At 38.8% G+C, this 20,824-nt stretch overlaps 1 protein-coding gene and 1 long non-coding RNA gene across 6 annotated transcripts in view; one reads left to right on the top strand and one right to left on the bottom strand.

Annotated features, from left to right (window-relative positions):
- The window catches only part of LOC132210538 (uncharacterized), a 61,153-nt gene that overhangs the window by 8,868 nt on the left and 31,461 nt on the right, over window positions 1-20,824 (top strand). The gene's annotated exons all lie outside the window — the stretch shown is intronic.
- tmem44 (transmembrane protein 44) overlaps window positions 1-20,824 on the bottom strand; it is a 51,920-nt gene that overhangs the window by 358 nt on the left and 30,738 nt on the right. For 2 of the 4 annotated variants that reach the window (XM_048542896.2, XM_048542894.2), the window contains 5 exons: window positions 19,043-19,213; window positions 11,079-11,222; window positions 9,819-9,923; window positions 7,211-7,387; window positions 2,454-2,486 (listed from right to left, as the gene is read on the bottom strand). In XM_048542896.2, the coding sequence (XP_048398853.1) occupies window positions 2,454-2,486; window positions 7,211-7,387; window positions 9,819-9,923; window positions 11,079-11,222; window positions 19,043-19,213 (630 nt within the window). The remainder of the gene's footprint in view (window positions 1-2,453; window positions 2,487-7,210; window positions 7,388-9,818; window positions 9,924-11,078; window positions 11,223-19,042; window positions 19,214-20,824) is intronic. The other 2 variants (XM_059651101.1, XM_048542895.2) reach the window with 2 other exon arrangements.

Raw genomic sequence — 20,824 nt, forward strand, 5'->3', positions numbered from 1 at the left:
CTTAAATGTTTCTAATTTATTTGATACTATCAGAAAATATTCTATATGCCCCTTTTAAAAATGAAAGCAGTGATCACCTTTTTATAGATAAATAATTCAAGCATTTGAGGGTTAAGGTGCTAATGCCCTTGCCACTTAAAAGGGCAAGTTTAAACAACCAACAAAAAGACAGGTTTGGGTTGGATGGACAGTAATGTTGTAATCTGATTCCTGACAGAAATCTGCATGCAAACTGAACCTTCCTGGTTCTAGCTGAGGTTGTAAATGAATGAACAGTCAACTTCAAGTTGGCTGGTCAGTGCCTTTAACATGATGATAATGAGGCTACGAGACTCCATGTTAATCCACTTTTCAACTCTAACTCTGGTCATTTGGATTTCTCAAAGTTCCACAGCCTCAAACTGCACATCTTTTTCGTCTTCATTTCCCTCCCAAATTCTGACTTCACCTTAACCCCATCCTACAACCAACCCACTTTGCCTGATCCATAAAATTGGCACACTGGTAAGACACTCCAGCATTTAGGGCAGTCTTTATTTCCAGACTTGCCTACTTAATCCCAATTGTGTTGCCGCACCCCTCACTCCTCTTGGCAGTTTGAGTAAATCCAGCTGGGAAAAAATACAACATATAAAATGGACTGTTGCATATAAATTAGTCAATTAGCATTGCTAATTATCCAATTACACAAATCAATTTCAAAGTTTTCTGATTGCAGTGTCTGGAATAATCTGTTTTGTACAAAAGCAGCTGAATGCACTTACTAGTTGTCCAATCAGCCCCTAGCCACTATCACTGTACTAAATTAAACCATAATGGGAATTTAGTGATTGAAAAGATGAATGCAACAATTCAGTGTTAATGCAGTGAAGTTACATATACAAGGACAATCTGATACTGATATAATTGATTTTCAACATGAAACAACATTTATTCCAAGGTTTCAGCCATTCTGAGATTGCTGATGGACATGATACAAGACATGGAGAGCCAAATAACTGTATGCTAACAAAGTCAAAACATTGATTCAATTAATTTCAAGTTTTATTCAACCAACTACTGTAGTCAATAGTTAGCTGCATCAACGGTCTGAATTACTTAAAGGTTTATTTGAGGGAAAAAGACTGAGACAGTGTAGTCTGATGTTGTAATCATGTGGAACAATTTAAAATAAAATGTACAATTCCTTAGCTAGCAATCAAAATCTGTATTCAGATTGTGAAGCCATAACATGTAAATGATGGCCAGAAGTATCAGGTCAAATTTAAAGTCATGATTGGCGTTACAGTTGGCTCAAATTCTGCCATTATCACGTGACACAGGTACAAGCAACAGAGAATGTAATAATACTCAGAACAATGTTTGGCACGAATGCATTTCTGTAAAAAGAACACAACTATGGAAGTTGTCAGAATCCAGTTCTTATTCTATTTGTTTACATATAAGATTTAAATTGCAAAAGACTGTAGATGGAATACGATACAACTCATATGCGAGTCTCGCAGCAGAAAGTCCAAGACTTGGCAGGCAATGTAAGATCTTTAGGGAGTACAAGTTTCCAGGAGTTCCATTTGTTCATTTCGACCAGTTGGCAATTGAGATTTTTCCACATTGGTGGGGCTGACCTGAATGTACTAATCTGGTTTTTCACAAAAAGATGCATTTGCATGTCCAAGCAGTTATCATACAAAACACTTTCAAACTTAGTGGTGCTTTTTGTTAATGATGCTGCATTAATATTTGTATAGATTTAAAGATAAAGTTAGAATAAAATATTTGAATACATAGAGCACTTTTTAATACTACACATGGATTTAACTAATGACGTACAATTGATTTTGATTTTAAATGATTCAAGTAGGACAATCGTTCAGAAAATTTCAGTAAAACTTTTAATTGAAATAGTTTTAAGTCACTGTTATTTTAAAGGTCCATTCTTGACCTTATATTTTCTACCTACTAACATTATTTTGAGCTAAATACAATGTTAATTAAGATTATGAAAATTAATTTTAAGTCCCTATGTAAATTGAGAAGTTATTGAAATAGACAACATCATTAGAATGAAAGCTTAAAGTCTGTATTTTGTTTCATATTATATTTATGTCCACATATGTTTTGAAAAACATATTTAGATCATGCAGTTGTTGAGGCTACTAATGAGATTTGTCTGCAACTTTAAGCATATGACTACTGGTGAATTACAAAATAGTATTCCCTGTTTCTGGGCTGTATCAATTATACACAAATCAAACTGATAATACAGGACACTTAATGTCACATCAAGTTTTAAAAGTACCTTGAAACACCTCGCTTTTTAACAAATTAATGTTTAATTTAAAATAAGTTTAATTTCTGAATAAAGACATATAAAATGATGTGGCTAAACAACGCTCACCCACTCACCCACCCCTTGTTTGGTTAGTATCAAATAAAGTAGCATTGGTCCGTACCTGTTCTGAGTTTAAGGCTTCCAAGTACTTTTGCTGCAGGGTAAAAACACAGATCAACAGAACTAAACAACAACTATGTTCAATGATTTAGTCTAGAATCAGAGTCTCTTATTGTGACACCAATTACATCAAATTATCAAAAATATAATATCAGCACAGTTATTTCAAATGTAAACAAAAAGCAGCTAAAGCCAAGTTTATGCATCAACTCTGGAAAACAAAAATGAGTCTTCATTTGGATAATTTGAATCAAATATTTTCAGTTTGAACCTAGGAAAACCTGTTCAAACAGCAGACAGATGCCCATACTTCATGCAGATAAATCAGGTAATTTTCCTATAATTAGGCCAATATTACTTACAGCAGAATACTGCTCATCAAATGTGCATGTTGAGACTAAGTGCAAAAGGTAGTGAGATTATACAGCAGAAAACATGGTTTAATTCTTGATATGCATTCCTGCTTATATTGAGCTTTGAAGCAACAACATGCAACAGTAGTTTGAGGTATTTAAAAATGAACTCCTTGCCTTTAATTAATAACTTTCACCTCCCCAGAACATCTCAAAGTACTGAAAGCAATGGGTTATTTTACAATCTACAGAAAGCCATTTTGTAGGGAAGCTCCAAACTTAGTCAAGCTAACTTGACGTAAATAACTGAGGGTTTATCATGATTCTCCTGCAAGTTTTTAAACATGCTTTTTATAGCTGTATCGACAATGAAAGCACAAATAACGGTATAGAAAATCCTGTTTTCTTTCACTATTACACAGATTTGCATAATATTTGCAAAGGAGTAGAAATTGCTTTTCCTATTGACTTTATCAAGTGTTTTATCAGATTCTGAACATGGAATGTTGAAGTATTTAAAATCTTATTTGCACGTGAAGTTCAATAATTCCTTGCCTCCAGAAAAATGCCAATCTGTATAACACCACTGCAGACTGTAAAACAACACTTTTTTAAAAAAAACTTGGAGCACATTGGAAAGGCAATTCAGATTTAACCACTTCATAGAGAGGAGAAGCAGGGACTAAAACTAGACAACAGTTTAAAAATAAAAGGTCTCCCACTCAAGGTAAAAATAGGGAGAAATTGTTTGAGGGTCACGAATCCTTGGGGCTCTTTCCTAGTGATAGAGGCAGAGAGCATTGAGTACCTAAAAAGGCAGAAGTAGATGGGTTGTTGACAACCTATGAAGTCAAAGGTTATCGGGAGTAGATGAGAATGTAGAATTGATGTCACAATTTATTAATTCAATACAGAATAAAATATTCACCCTGCTTTCCTAATGCCAACTTAATTAACAGAATCCCAGATCTATTACAGTGCAGCAAGTTGTTTTGCCCATCAGGTATGCACTGAAGCTCTAAAGTGAGCAGTGTATTATTGCCATTTTCCTACTCTAACTTCGCGTGTTATTGCTATTTTAAAAAATTTAATGCACTCTTGAATTGATTGAATGTGTTTTCATCACATTTTGATGGTGTATTCCACACCCAAAATACTCAGGTTTTAAAATGTTTAGAAGCATTTACACTGTTTCTTTGCAGCCTGTGTACTCCTCACAGCCTATACGCCACCTCACATTGGATCAGCAGCAAACTTGGATATATTACCCTCAGTTCTTCATCTGAGTCATGTAAATAGCTGAAGCCCCACCAATGATCCTTGCAGTATTTAGCTACAGCCTGTCAACTTGAGAATGCCACTCTAATCTGGAAGTTTTATCCATGCAGCTATTGATGACATCTTTGACACTGGCATCAGGGGAGATAAGATGCCATCCAGGAACCATGCAGCTGCAGATACACTCAACTGTTGGATTTTCTACCTCTTTAGCTTTTCTGACCTTCCTTTTCTCCTACAATACTCTCGCTCCTATCAGCCATCACTAATGGTGCCATTTAGCTGACTGTTCTACCCAGATCTTTCTCAAGCAGAACTAGATAAAGGGTCCACTTAGCAGAGATTTCAGATGAGTATGCTTGCTGCATAATTTTGGCTCACTGTTGGAAGATGAGTGACAGAGCTGAGAGCCATTCAAGTGAAGTCAGAGTGAATCAACACAGCCTTCGAGTTCACACCAACCTGCTGATCACCAGGAGTCCTGGACTGGCTTCAGCAGCATCCTTTGAATGCCTTGACACTAGGCTTTTGTCCTCGCTTGCTCCACGGTTTTACATGCAGCAGGCACGTATGAGTGTCTCTGGGCTTATTCTCCAGTTCAAAACAGCTGTTGGTCCCAGAGTGCAGTTAACCCAATCAAGAGGCCAAAGAACAGGGGAAACCTCTGTTAATGGCTGAGAGCAAGACAGCTACCTTCCTGGTCTGCAGCTGCCTCCTTATTTTAAAAAGTCTTACCCCAGCTGCTGTTTGGAGGCAGCCAGCATTTAGCCAATAGGTGGCAATAAAGTACTTTAGAGGGCCTTTTCTAAATTGAGGGTGGTGTTCCACCACCTTCTTTTGATGTGTTTCTGAAGACCTTCCCATCGAGTTTAAAATGCCCAACAACAAGATGTGGTCCATCATGGTTTCCTACATTTTTAATGGTTGGTGCTCGACGGCTCCATTAGTACAAGTTAATAGGCCTATGGACCTGAAGGAATTAATTGACAGCAGCAAACTCTGGACCTGTTCTGCCCATCTAATTCAAAATGGGTTTACATTCTCTGCTGCCTAGAGTGAAATGTTTATGACTCTGAATGACATTATCACTAGTTACATTCAAACACAGAAAATAGCAGGAGTAGGCCCTTTGGCCATTCAAGCCTGATCTGCTATAATGTTGTGACCATGGCTGCTTATCTGACTCAAAATGCCTGTTTCCTGTTTTTCCCCTAAATCCTGTGGTCCCGTTAGCCCCAAATAGCTACATTGAACTCCTTTCTTAAATCATACAGTACTTCAGCAGCCACAGCTGATGCCTTCAATGACACAAATGCATAAATCCTCAATGTCTTAGTGACCTTGATGGCAGATTTTGACAGGAGCAATTAGGCATTGTGAATCAAGCCAGAAACCAACTAGATGGATGACTGCAGTCTTCTATGGCACTGGCGCTTTGACTCTTAAGCAGTGAACAGGGAATGATTGGAGACCAGTCTTTCTCTTACAGACCCTGGAAGAACTTCTTCTGGACTAAGATGCATCTACTGATGCTCCTCTTCTCTAATCCCTTCAGTGTTGTTTTAGGCTGCTTCCATCACAACAAGTTCACATTGATAGACTGGAATTTCCTCTACCCACAAATTGTCCAAGTGATATTAACATTTTCATATTTCCCTCAAGAGTTCAGTCACTCCTTACAAAGACAAGCCTCTCAGCATCAATGGTAATTGTGCTGCTGTATGAGCTCCTGAGCTTTATCTCGATTTATTCAACCTTTGCACACTGCAGTTACTGGTTGCCCCAGTAAGTTGTTAACCTCATGTTTTCCTTGTTTCTCAACTGAAAATTTCAAGCTTTTGTTCCCCAGATTACTAATGGGCTCCACGATGTGTTAAGAGCTATTAATTGGAGACATCCAGGTTGCCAGTTCCTCATTCTTTTTGAAAATTGCACTGTTTCTCTCAGGATCAGAAGCAATTAACTCCAATCACATGACTTTTCAGGCCAACCCACGTATGAATCACCCCTCATGTGAGACTGAAAATTCAGCCTATACATCAGTAATGTTGTTTTGGATTGTTAAAGCCACTCGTAACACCTTAAGAAAACCACTACGCCTCTGAAATTAAGCATAATACATGAAGGTGGGGAAAACCATGCAACCTTTTCTGCTATGTGATAAAATGCAAGTTGACTGTTCTTTCTTTCCATCCAGTAAATTGTGCTAAAAATGTAAGATAGTTATAACTTGTTTTGAGCCTTCATCAGCAAAAGTGGCAGAATTTTACTGTCAGGTTTAAATAATATTTAAAGTTGACACTGACAGAGATTGGTCTCGTTCACAGCTGATTTCATACAAATCATAGAAATAATTGTTAAGGTGATGGAGCTGAACAGTTAAATACCTGTGAATCACAAATGTAACACTTTTAAAAAGCTATCACCATATCAAATTTAGGAAGTGGGAATAAAATGAAAATTCCTCTAGATATTTTTCAAATTATACATGGCTTTGAGTCAATTTGTATTTGGGAGAATATTATTTCATTTTAGTTGGGAAAAAAAATCAACAAGCCTTCTTACAGAAGCATGGGGAAAAACAAAGTTAAGGTTATTGAAGATAAAACTTAAATATGAAGTGCCCATATTCTTAAGTTATTATCATGTAGCTTTAAAAGAAAGATAAGCATCTTCATTGGTTAGGTTTAACAACGTACACCTAAAGCCACATAATTCAAATCATAATTGACCATTTTCAATATCTCAATGTGGAAAGCTGTTACTTCAGTTGAAAATATAAAAAGAAACGAGTCACTGGACTCGAAACATTAACTATTACTCTCTATTGATGCTGCCAGAGCTGCTGATTTTTTTTTTTTCTCCAGCACTTTGTTTTTATTTCTGATTCCTAGCAGCAGCAGTATTTTACTTTATTGTTGTAAAAATATACAGTAATGCCTTCCACATATCCTACAGTGAAACCTCAGCACTAGGCAGCATCGAGATACAGATATGGTGTCCAACTGAACCATGGCTGTGGGAAATCTCATGTACAAAAAGGTACTCCCATCAATAGACTAATGGTAATGATCAAGCAGAATTTGTTTCTCTTGTGGCCTTAACAAAGAATGCACATTCAACTTACCTCCAGTTCAGAGTTTATGGAAGTAACATCTGACGAGCTACACGAGGATACATTTGCGTGAATAACTTGTTTTGGAGGGTACATTGGGGGATCATGGACTAACTGGATATCCACTCTTTTTCCTCTCTCTGTACAAGTCTGTCCATCTCCAGGTAATCTCTTAACACCAAATCCAATCTATAATTACAAACAGGTACAGGATACACAGCTGAAGACTGAAATTGTGAAGTTGAGTATTAGAATGAAAACAACTTGTCCACATTTTACCTGGAAATTCTTGCAAGCTTCTTGAACAATTTAAAGGCTGCCAAAAGTATTACTTAACAATCCAATAGAGATATGCTTTAAACACTTAGACAATTTAAATTCAACTAAATAAATTTCAAAAACAACAGTTTAATAGCAGACATTGTTTATTTTAATATTTTGCACTCCAATTGCAATGAAACCAGCTAAAAGTTTAATATTATGCTCAGCCATTATCAAAATCATTTAAGGAAGTGAAAAATGATTTCTGACAAAGCAATACAATATAGTTCCCAGTAAACCAATATTATTGGGATTGAGAATTTCCCAAACAATTACAAAAATGAAAAGTTACAGAAGCACATATTTATATCTCACAGATATAAAGCCTTGTTTTCTAATAATATCTTCAAACGAACTCTGCACTAAATGCTTAAGTTTAAACAATCCAACTATATAATCACAAAATCCCTATAGTGTGGAAACAGGCTCTTCAGCCCAACAAGTCCACACTGACCCTCAGAGCATCAGAACCAGACCCATCTCTGAACACTACAGGCAGTTTAGCATAGCTAATTTATCTAACCTGCATCTTTGGACTGTGGGAAGAAACTGGAGGAAACCCATGCGGACAGGGAAGATGTTCCAACTCCACACAGACAATTGTCCAAGGTTAGAATTGAACCCAGGTCCCTAGTGCTGTGAGGCAATAGTACTAACCACAGCTACCCCATCACCCAAAAGATATAAGGTGAAAATGTAAAAGTATCTAAACTTCTGCTTCAAATTTTCCTTGCCTAGGCACTTAGCAGCAATCTTTTATCCAAGTGAATTTCCAGCTACACTAAAGATTACTCTCAATGACAAATTAATTATATACACAACATATTTTAAAGGTTTGAGATGCCGTGTTTCCTTTAGTCTGGGCTGCCTGGAGGATAAGGCAATGTACGTGCTACAGGAATGGAACAATCAACAACCTCGTTCGCTCCCTCACACCTGTTGGATGCAGAAACAGATACAAATGAAACCTCTTGAGCAGGTCACTTTGCTTTGTGGACCCTAAGTAAGGGAATTATCAGAAACAATTGTTTTCTGTAGTACTGCAAGCAAGTGGTTAAGACCAAACACAGTACTCGGGTAAATCAGTGTTACAAGGTGAAAGCATAACTGGACCCAGACTACCCAATTGTGCAGATCAAATGTGAAGATGCAAATTGACCACAAAGGAAAGCACACTCTGTCTCAGGTCAAGCCCTAAATAAACTCATTTCTCTTTCCATCAAGAACATGGTCATCTCAAAAGAAATTTACGGTGTGGGTTACATTATTGATCATGATCCTATGAACTGAGTTGCAGAAAATTACATTTATTTCCTACTCATACACTGATTAAATTGGCAGAGAATGCAGGCATTTAATTACCAAATGTTTTACATAGTAGCTTTGTAATTTAGTTGACAGGTCCCTTTCACAATTTACAAAGTAATATTCACCAACAAAACAGGGATAGCTTGATATCAAATTGTTGTGCATTGAGCGGATTTATTCTACACCCTCAAAGTTAACAGTATTTCAAGATTTACATTCAATTGCCATTTTTGAAGATTATTCAAGATCAGAAATAATTACACCACCTGTACAAAAAAAATCAAAGTAATAAACAATGGAAAAAGATCAGGAATAAATTATTGGCCTAGATTTTCCTGCAGCAGCAAGATCAACATTTTAAGACTATTCACTTGACCAGGTTTTGCATTGTTACTCATTTCCACAAGCATTTCCTGCCTTTGTAACCACAGGGAATACTCACGCACAGTTTAGCGATTTCTCCTCAATGATTTCAAAAATACATTAACTGGAAATTTGGAATTCATCCAAAGTGCTACCCTCAGCAGGCCCATCTCTACTCGGTGGCCTGCTTGAGCCAAATGTTTAATCATGAGTAGTTTCTAAAAAAAACCATTTGCATTATGATAGACATTGTTGTCAGATCACAGTGCCTGGATTTTTAAACCTAAGAGACAGTAGCAAGAAAGATGGCAAGATCTTAGCAGAATCATCCTCATAACTTTTGCCAGGTGTGGAGGGAGTTTGGAAAATTAGTTTGCAATTATTTTCAATGTGGACTAACTGCCAATCAGTACAAATGTCAGGAAAATGCGGTTTAGATATGTGCTTATAAAATGCACTCTTTTAAGCTGTACAGGGTTCCCAATTTTATAGATCTGCTATTACAATGACTTACGTGCCCTGGAAAATCTAGGTCAATATACTTACAGGTACATTTCAACTCGGATTGGCCAAATCCTTTCAGTAAAATGAAGCAATGTTTACATTTTGGTGCTAGTTATAGCTTTACCTCCTGTACTGGTTCAATGCTCAAATCCATATAGTGGCCTATTTCTGCCATTTTGCGCAAATATCTGTTATTCTGAGGTATGTTCAGTGGCATCCAGTTTGAACTCTGAAAAGGATAGTTAATATATCTATTTAAACTCAGTGACCAATCACCTTCGTGAAATAAAACCATTAAACAAGTTAAATCATGCTGAGAAAACTATTCACGCTAATGAAACCCAGACATGAGAAGGAAATGGTGATTTACTTGGATGACAAAGTCAGAATGCTTCGAAAGCTTGTGATTTCAAATAAACCTGTCAGACTATAACCTGTCGTTCTGTGGCTTCTGACTTCGTCCACCCCATTCCAACACCGGCACCTCCAAATCATGGCCTTTAAAGGGAACTTGGAAGTGGTGGTTAGCAGTCATGAGTTGCATCAACAGGTTTGAAATTTACTACATGTGAAAACTGATGTGAAAAAGGCAATTAATTCTCACATAATCTAGTGTTAGTATGTAAAAAAAATTACAAGAAAAACTGTTTAATGTATAAAAGCAAGTCATGTATTCCAATCACAAATAAAAATAGAACAAAAGAAACAAAAAGTTACCGAACAGGAACAGGCCCTTCGCCTCTCCAAGCTTGCGCCGATCCAGATCCTCTATCTAAACCTGTCGCCTATTTTCCAAGGATCTGTATCCCTCTCTTCCCTGCCCATTCATGTATCTGTCTAGATACATCTTAAATGACACTACTGCATCCGCCACTACCACCTCCGCTGGCAACACGCTCCAGGCACCCACCACCCCCTGAGTAAAGAGCTTTCCACGCATAGCTCCCTTAAACCTTTCCCCTCTTACCTTGAAATCGTGACCCCTAGTAATGGGATCCCCCACTCTGGGGGGATAAAGCTTCTTGCTACCCACCCTGTCTATACCTCATTATTTTGTAGATCTCAATCTGGTCCCCCCTCAAAAAACTCAGCAAACCTGACAGCATCTGTGAAGAAAAATCAGAGTTAATGTTTCGGGTCCAGTGACCCTTTCTTAGAACTGTTCAGGGGGTCGTCAGACCTGAAATGTTAACTCCGATTTCTCTTCACAGATGCTGCCAGCCCTGCTGAGCTTTTGCAGCAACTTCTGTTTTTGTTTCTGATTTACAGCATCCGCTGTTCTTTTGGTTTTTATCTTGTTTTTCTAGAGTGCCTTAACAACATATTTTATGAATATCTGCTGTAAACAATGGGGAGGGACTTTATGGTATTGACTTTGTAGTACCTGTGTTTCTTCTTGAATCTCCTCTTCTTCCACATTTTGTTCAGGAGATTGCAACAAAGAAAGAGTATCACATTCTGTTACCACCTCCAAACCCCACTGCTGGCGAGTAGCTTTGTGTTTTAGTAAACATGATAAGAACAGTATCTGGTTGAACATTGTTAAAAAAGGTAACATATGAATCAGTTGTCCGAGTAGCTTTAATACTAATTATTCACAGATATTCAGAAGCCTTGTGTCTTAATAGGTAGAACTCCTGTCTCTGAACTACAAGCTTCAGGTTCAAAGACTTAGTCCAGTGCTTATTGGCCAAGGGAAGAATGATAATAATATGACCAAACAGATAATTAATCTGTTAAGCCAACCAACATGTCTAAGGTAACAGTAAGAGGAGAGATACCTAATGAGCCATGTTTGAAGCAGTGTTGTACCTCTCAAACTACCACAGATCATAGAATTCCTACAGTGCAGAAGCAGGCCCTCTGGCCCAACAAGTCCACATCGACCCTCAGAGCATCCCACCCACATCCATCCCCTTATTACCCACCCAATCTACACATCCCTGAACACTGGCCAATCCACCTAGCCTGGACATCTTTGGACTGTGGGAGGAAACTGGAGCACCCAGAGGAAACGAACATAGACACAGGGAGAATGTGCAAACTCCACACAGACAGTTGCCCAAGGGTGGAATCAAACCTGGGTCCCTGGCATTGTGAGGCAGCAGTGCTAATCACTGTGCCACCGTACCACTGTGCTGCCCCTAAACCACTGGTCTTCCTCTAAAACAGTTGTCAATGGTCTCTCTCAAATTGCAACTAATTGTGGCCAGCAGATTTACTAATTTGCACAGAATACAGACCCTTTGGACAACTTGTCCATGCCAGCCAGGTTTCCCAAGCTGAACAAACCTCATTTGCTTGCGTTCCCTCTAAACCTTTCCTGTTCATGTACCTGTCCAAATGTCTTTTAAATACTGTAATAGTACTAGCCTCTAAGGCTTTGTTCCATATACACCATCCTGTGTGAAAAGATAGCCACTTAAGTCCATTTTAAATCTTTCCCCTCTCACCTTAAACATATACCTCCAACATATAGCTAAAACCAATTATTAATAGTAATATACAAATTTTAAACAATAACCATTTCAAATCAAAACACATATAGGATTTTTTAGGAATATTGTGGGTAAGGGAAATATATAAGCAGAAAAGCACAAACTCTGAGGATGTGTTCAATCCAAAAAGAGAAATGAGGCTTTTTTTTGGGGCTTTGGGCAATGACATCACATTGTCAAATGACATGATCACCAATTGGGAAGATGGTCAGATGGACCTAGGTCTTGTTTTGAGTTAGAAGTTTTCTTTCTTTTTGTAAATTCTTTTGGTGTTAATACTATTCAACTTACAGAGAGCAAACAAGTGAATTCGCTTGCTGGCAGTCTTAAAAGCCTTAGTTCCAGTTGCGCTCTCTCTCAGCTCTGTGTCAAGATGCTGCTTTAAAACCATACCAAGTTGTTGCTGGACAGGTACTGCTTTTTGTTTCCAAAGATAGCTGATGCCAACATCCACTCTCAGACACATTAAAATCCAGATTCCAACAAAAGAATACCATAGGGTTCTATTTTCCTTCATGTTGTAAAAGCAGAACCCGATAATCCAAAGTATAATTTTTTCAGTTTATATTTCCAAACATAGGTGTAATTCTTATAATGCGATGGAATTGAGACCTGCCTTAAAGATTTTGAACAGGCTTTCATTGTTTTTGCTTAAAAAGAGAAGAGAAAGGGATGACTTGATGGACATCAGCAAGGATTCAAAAGGGTTCAAGAATAGATGAAGATGTTTCCACTAGCAAGCAAAAGCAAAAGCTCCAGGAACTAGGGGCCATAAGCACCAAACAAGTGAACACAGTCATCAATTAATTCATAGGGAATTCGAGTGAAGCATTTGTAACCAATGAATAGTTAAAAGCTGGAACACACCATCACAAATAATTAAGGTAAATCGCATAGATGTATTTAAGGGGAAATTAGGTAGACACAAGAGAAAATGGAATAAGACGATCTGTTGATGGAGTCTGATGCAAGGAGGGAACAGGCTCAAATGGAGTGTAAACACAGCCATGGATCTGATGGGCCAAAAGGTCTATTCAATGCTATAATCTGAATTTGGCTCAAAACCTTTCTTGATATACAGATTATCCAATATTCAAACAAAAGTCTTCTGTTCCTGCAACCAAGTTTACTTCCTACACAATCTTTAAGCTAACCCACATCCAAGATAGCAGAAAGATACTGCAAGACTTTTCTCGTTCCACAACTGCGCATTGTCAGATGCAATTTACCTGTCAAGATTCTATTAGGAGTGCTAACTGGTTATGTCTGGAGAGGAAATCATCAGCAACATACTTCCGTTGTACCATAGTGGCGGATGTTAGTACAGGAGGGCAGTCTGGGAGTAACACAATACATACATAAAAATGAGAGGTCAACCTGCTAAAGCTAAACCACAGGCCTATTTGCTTATCAACCATCGAAGCAGCAAATGATAGAAGTAATTAAACCATACCCACCCAATGGATTAGATCCCATTTCTGCAGACCCATCACATTTAGCCGTGAATGACAGTGACAATTAAACAACTCATTAGAGGAGAAGGGTCTGCAAATATCTCCATCTTCAGTGATTGGGGGAAGAAATGCGCATCAGTGCAAAAGACAAGGCTGAGGTATTTTCAACAATCTTCAGCTAGAAATGATGACTGCATGATACGTTGTGATCGCCAGCTGAGATCACCAGCATCTGCCAGATCTATTCATTCCACATCAAACCAAGAATGAGCTGAAGGCACTTGATACTTAAAATAAAAGCTATGAGCTCTGACAGCAATCCAACAGTAGACTCCAGAATTAGCCTAACACTGGCCAAGCTATTTCACATCAACAGCACTGATATTGGCACCACCAAGTGGAAACATTCCAAGGTTATCTATTTTCCAAAACAATGCAGGATAAATCCAAGCCAACCGATTATCACCAAATTGTATTACACACAATCATTATCAACATAACAGAAGGGATGATCAATTGTCACATCAAACAGCACTTGGTTTACAATAACCTGCTCACTGATCCTCAGTCTAGGTTCGCCCTTCAGCTTCTGGCCTCGCTTGGAGTATGAACAAAAAAGACAAACTCCAAAGATTTTGGAGAGGGAGTGTTACTGGCAAATACTGAATTGCTGTCAAGGGAAAAGTGTGCCATCAAGGAACCCAAGCAAAAAAGGACAGAGTCAAAGCAAATTGCAGGAAGCTCTCCAATGGTTGAAGTAAAATATAGCACAAAGGGAGGTGATTATAGCTGTTGGTGATTATAGCTGTTGGGGTTCAGTCATCTTAGTCCTAGGATGTCACAATAGGAGTTCTTCAGGGCAGTATTAATAATAATGCCAATAATACTGTGAAGCAAGTCAATGGGCCGAATGGCCTACTCCTATTCCTACATAGTGACCTAAGCTCAACCACTTTCAGTAACTTCATTAATAGCTTCCATTGTGAAGGTCAGATTGAGGATTGATGATTGCCCAACATTCAACACCATCCACAGCTCGTCAGATACCGAAGCAGTCCATCTCAATATGCAGCAAGTTCTAGAACATAGCCAGGCTTAGGGTGACAAGTGGCAAATAACATTTGTGTCAGCTAAATCCTGGGCAATGACATTTCCAACAAGAGAGAATATTAACATTGTCCAATAAGAATCAACAGCATTGCCAACAATGCGTCCCTCATTATGAACATCCTAGGAGCTACCATTGATGAGAAACTGAACTGGACCATCCATACGAACACTGCAACAACAATAGCAGGTCAGGAATTTGGGAGTGAGTAACTCACCTCCTGTATCCCTAAAGCCTGTCCATAAACATTGAAGGAGAAAGACTGGAGTACTCTCCACATGCCCAGATTTGTGCAGCTCCAACTACATCAAGAAACTTAGCAATCTCAAGGACAAAAAGCCTGCTTGATTAGTAGACCCATCCACCACCTTCAATATTCACTCCTTTCAACACACATGCACAGAGGGAGCAATATGCCCCATTTACAAGATGTACTGCAACAACTTAAGGCTTCTTTGACAGTATCCTCCAAACTAACAACCAATACCACCTAGAAAGTGAAATTCAGTTGATGCAGGAGATAGAAACTGCTGCTCTATCAGTTTTGCTGGCTTGAAATCCCGTAACACTCTTCCCCACAGCACTGTGCATTTATCTACAACTGAGGACTGCCATAGTTCAAGAAAGCAGCTCACCGTTAATCTCAAGAGTAATGAAGTACAGAATATAAATGCTGGCATAGCCTGCAACACCCACATCTCACAAACCAAAAAAAATCTAGCCACTTACAAAAGCAATTTGTTTTGAGACCTTTCAATTGGTGTTAAGAAAGATGGCAAAAGATAGTGAGACACCGTTTGGGTATGGGTAAACATGATGCTGCAAAGTTAGGCAGGGTATGTGTGGTTTGGAAGGCAAGACGTTAAAATTTGGTGTTCATAAAGTATTGGTGTTTGCAGAATGCTAGGGTGGACAGCAGAGCGGAGTCTCTTTAAAAGATGGTGTGCTTTTTCTATGCTTAGAGATTTAAAATAGATACCTGTAGGTATTCGCTTGTGGGTTAGCAGATGCACACAGCACCTGAATTGAAATATTTGTATCAAAAGGCTGTACAGTCAGTAAGCCAAGCAGCAGTTTTGTTTTGTTATCAAGGTGACAAGTTTGAATTTAGCCAATTAATTTTCACCAGGCACCAAAAACCAATTAACTTTAAATCTGATGCTTTTGACAACATAGGATCAATCATATTGTATGGAATATTGATATGTCATCAAGGGTATAAAAGGAGGGGTAGTTGGACATTGACAGGAGAGCAAACTGCGATCTGCAAGAGTTAACAGTTCTCAGCTTTCAAGAGAGAATCACTAGCTCTCACAGTCTTCTCTAAATTTTAGAGAAAGCACCATCTAAACCAAAGGTACCTACAGCACAACCAATCAATATAATTGACAGAAGAACACAATGGAGATGGCGTTCCTGATAGAACATTCAATGGAGAAGGCAAAGAACATTCTGGAAGGCATGTAACCTGGCTGTAATTTTGACAGACTAAATTCTATTTTTTTTATTTTTGCTTTAATGGAAGTGTGAACTGTACTTATTGGAACAGCATATAATTAGAATCTTAGAGATAGTAAGAACTGCTGATGCTGAAGTCTAAGATAATACAGTGTAGAGTTGGAGGAACATAGCAGGCCAGGCAGCATCAGAGGAGCAGGAAGGCTGACGTTTTGGGTCGGGACCCTTCTTCAGAAATGGGAGGAGGGGAAAGGAGGCTCTGAAATAAATAGGAGGGGGCGAGCTGGGGAACGTAGGAGGGATCGTGATAGGTGAGTGCAGGTAGCCAGTGGTGGGGATTGGTCACTGAGGTGGGTCCCAACCCAAAAGGTCAGCTTTCCTGCTCCTCTGATGCAGTCTGGCCTGCTGTGTTCCTCTAGCTCCAAGCTGTGTTATCATTAGAGTCTTGTTTTATTCGGGAATAGTTAACAGTTAGAAAGGGTTTATTCTATTTGTTAATAATTTACTTAATTTGTTCACTGCTGGAGTTAAATAAATAAGTTATGTGTTGATCATAAAGTGAGTTTCAGGGGTTTATTTCACTTAACCACTAGAGGTTGCTGAAGAAACAGATTATATCCCTTCTCACAATCCTTTTAACAGATTATAATCCTTTTAACAGGCACTTCTCTCTGGGTGTCTCGGTTTTAATTATCCTTGGGGGCAGGTGTCAACCTTTGCTTTATAACAATAAACATTGAACTTTTGAGTATATTTGCAGTTGTTCTTCCTTAGATAAATGTATTTCAACGCAAATAAATCAAAAGGGTGATTGGAAGGAGTAGAACTACACTGACAGCTACAGGTTCAGCATTCGTAAATTGCAATCTGCATTTATAGTTCATACACAGTAACACCAAAGACTTCCAAGTCAGGCTGTGTCAAAGGTCAAATCATTGCAAAAATCTTGCATTTTTCAAATTTGATGTCTTACTGCAATTTCAGAAATATCACATACAGAGTTGGCAAAATGCCAATTACTAGGAGTGGTATCATTTTCTTTTTGAAAGTATAATCTATTTTAATATACTTTGTAATGATTCCAGCTGAGTTACGACTGGAAACATCAGATCCCAGTCTGGAACCTGGCTTGACAGATTAGATTGTTTTGTTTTCATTTTAAAAAAGTGGCCTCTTGCTAAAACATAAGCTTGCAATTTTGCAGATTTTGTTTTAACAATCAAACGAAGTTTCAATAAACAAGTTTAATTTTTCAGAAGTACTTGTAAACAAAATAAAAGATTTTGAACACAGTAAACTAATCCGAAATTGCTCCTTCACATATTAAAAAGAAAACAACAGCTTTTGCATAGATCTCAAAAAACATCCTTGTACAGGACCCAGAGACATACCTTCTAAACTTAAATTCACGTCTCTGACACTTTGACAGTGTTGCATAGTTGAGTAGAGTACTTGTGGCTTCGAAGGCAGGATGTTAGAAATTGGTGTTTGTAAAATATTGATGTTTATAAAATATAGGGAGGAAAGCAGTGTGTGGTCCCCTCAGAGGATTATGTATTTTTTCCAGGCTTGGAGGTTTTTAAAAAAAAGTCTGTGGGCAGCTTGTGGGTTTGCAGGTACACACAGCACCTGAATTGTAACATTTGCAACAAAAGGCTGGATGGTTATCAGGCCAAGCCACAATTTTGTGAAGACAAGTTTTGATTTTGCCTTTTAGTTTAAAGCAGGCACTTAGATACTAAAAACCCAAATAAATTTAAATCAGATGGTTTTGACAACGCAGGACTAATCCTATTGTAAGAAACTGAAATGTCATCAAGAGATATAAAAGAGAGGGACAGTTGCAAAATCAGCAGAGAGCGAACTGCCATCTGCTAAGAGTTCAGGTCTCTCAACTCTTAGAGAAAGCATTATCTAAGGTACCACTGCACTCTTAGTTAATACTCCTGACAGAAGATCAATGGAGAAGACACAGAACATTCAGGAAGATGTAACCTAGCTGTAATTTCAAGAGACTAAACTCTTTTTTTTATTAAATTTTGGTTTATATAAGTGGTACTTCTATTTATGGGAACAACAGTTTTATTTGGAAATAGTTAGCAGATTGAGGGGAATTGTTCAGTTTGTTAATAGTTCAGTTAAGTTGTTCTGTTAGAGTTGGATAAATAAATTATTACTTGTTGATTATAGAGTGAGTGTGTCAGGTGTTTATTTCATTTAACTACTCTTTCATAACAGATTGAGGGTAGGAGGCAGCTTATACAATAAAAGAAATTAAAAATATGTAAATCTCTCGGTCTACATCACAACATCATATTTGAAAATAAACACATTCTTCCCATATTTAGATAAATTTCGACACAAGTTGCAACATTTTGTTAATGACATTCTACTTAGCTATTAGTACATTTTCAATTTACTGCTTTCCATAATTTGATGCACAAGGTGTGGTTGTCAAATTAACACACAGCTTTTGACAACTACAAATGAAAAGCTCTTTGTTACAAAAATGAGCTCACTGGCAGATTCACCAACTTGTAATAAATGAATCTGAGTCACAAGAGATGGCCACACAATTAATTTGTTTCTACCAGGAACTTAAGCAAAAGCCAAGGATAAAACAAGACATAATTTGTTTCCTGTTGAACATTTAAAATAGGCCATAAACTATTTGACAGAATAGAGTTAAATAACATTGGATCTTTGGCTAATTGAAGCATCACATTATTGTATTAAACCAAAAAAAATCAAACCAAGAAGGAATAACAAATCTACTTATCAAACTTACCTGGATCTCAAGAAACAACATCTACCATTTGGAAAAGGATACAGAAAGATCTATAGCTGCACTACCCAGAAAGATAAGCAGCCAGGGTAAAGCTTGCAAGATAAACGCAGGAGTTTTCTCATGTGCCAGAGTGGCAGCAGCATACAGTAAGCCCCCTGGAATTGAAAGCATTAGAGCCCATTTCTCAAGAATACAATCAATCTTCCCCCGAGACTGTAAAATAGAAAAAAAAAGTGATTTTAAAATATTTCAAGATCTGAATTGACTATTTCAATTTATTGCTGGTCACCTCCCACTTACTGTGCTCTGAAAACTTGAGGTCATACAAAACTCCACTGTCTGTGACCCTCCTCACACCAAAATCCAATCATTGATCATCCTGATGTCTGCTGACACGACAGCGATTCAGAGTTATGTGCTACCACAGTTTTAAAATTCTTCTCCTGGATTTGAAACCCCTCTGCCCTCACCACTCCCTACCTCCATGATCCTTGTCAACCCAAAACACTTCCAAATGTCGAACACAGTTGTCTAATCCAGACTCTTCAGTGTTTCCAAATTTAATTGCTCCATAATTTGTGGTTTCAACTGATAAGACCATAAATACTGGAATTCGCGGTAAAACTCTCTGCTGCTCTAAGACGTTTTTACATCCACGCTTTGGCCAAGCATTTGATCATACAACCTAATTTTTATACGTGTGATAACAAGGTGTAGAGTTGGATGAACACAGCAGGCCAAGCAGCATCTTAGGAGCAGGAAAGCTAACGTTTCGGGCCGAAACCCTTCTTCAGAAATGGGGGAGGGGAAGGGGGTTCTGAAATAAATAGGGACTGAGGGGGAGGCGGATAGAAGATGGATAGAGGAAAAGATAGGTGGAGAGGAGACAGACCGGTCAAAGAGGCGGGGATGGAGCCAAAAGGTGAGTGTAGATGGGGAGGTAGGGAGGGGATAGGTCAAGGGGGCAGGATGGGGGGAGGTCTTGAGGTGGGAGGAAGGACAAGTTAGGGAGGCGGGGACGAGCTGGGCTGGTTTTGCGAATGCAGTAGGGGGAGGGGAGATTTTGAAGCTTGTGAAGTCCACATTGATACCATTGGGCTGCAGGGTTCCCAAGCGGAATGAGTTGCTGTTCCTGCAGCCTTCGGGTAGCATCATTATGGCACTGCAGGAGGGCCAGGATGGACATGTCGTCTGCAGAATGGGAGGGGGAATTGAAATGGTTCGCGACTGGGAGGTGCAGTTGTTTAGTGTGAACTGAGCTTAGGTGTTCCACAAAGCGGTCCCCAAGCCTCCGCTTGGTTTCCCCGATGTAGAGGAGGCCACAACGCGAACAGCAGATGCAGTATACCACATTAACAGATATGCAGGTGAACATCTTGATGTGGAAAATCTTCTCGGGGCCTGGGATGGGGTCAGGGAGGAGGTGTAGCACCCGAACACCAAACCATCATCTCCCAAACCATCCACAACCTCATCACTTCAGGTGACCTCCCACCCACAGCCTCCAACCTCATCATTCCCCAAGACTGCACCATCTCCTTCCCAAAATCCACAAACCTTACTGCTCTGGTCGACCCATTGTCTCTTCCTGCTCCTGCCCCACCAAACTTATCTCTACCTATCTGGACTCCATTTTCTCTCCTTAGTCCAGGAACTCTATACCTACATCCGTGACACCACCCACACCCTTCACCTCCTCCAGAACTTCCAATTCCCTGATCCCCAAGACATCATCTTTACCATGGACGTCCAGTCCCCATACACCTGCAGTCCCCAAGCAGATGGCCTAAAGGCCCTCTGCTTCTACCTCTACCGCAGGCCCGA

Source organism: Stegostoma tigrinum, chromosome 14, assembly GCF_030684315.1.
Source record: "Stegostoma tigrinum isolate sSteTig4 chromosome 14, sSteTig4.hap1, whole genome shotgun sequence".
NCBI classification, from domain to species: Eukaryota; Metazoa; Chordata; class Chondrichthyes; order Orectolobiformes; family Stegostomatidae; genus Stegostoma; species Stegostoma tigrinum.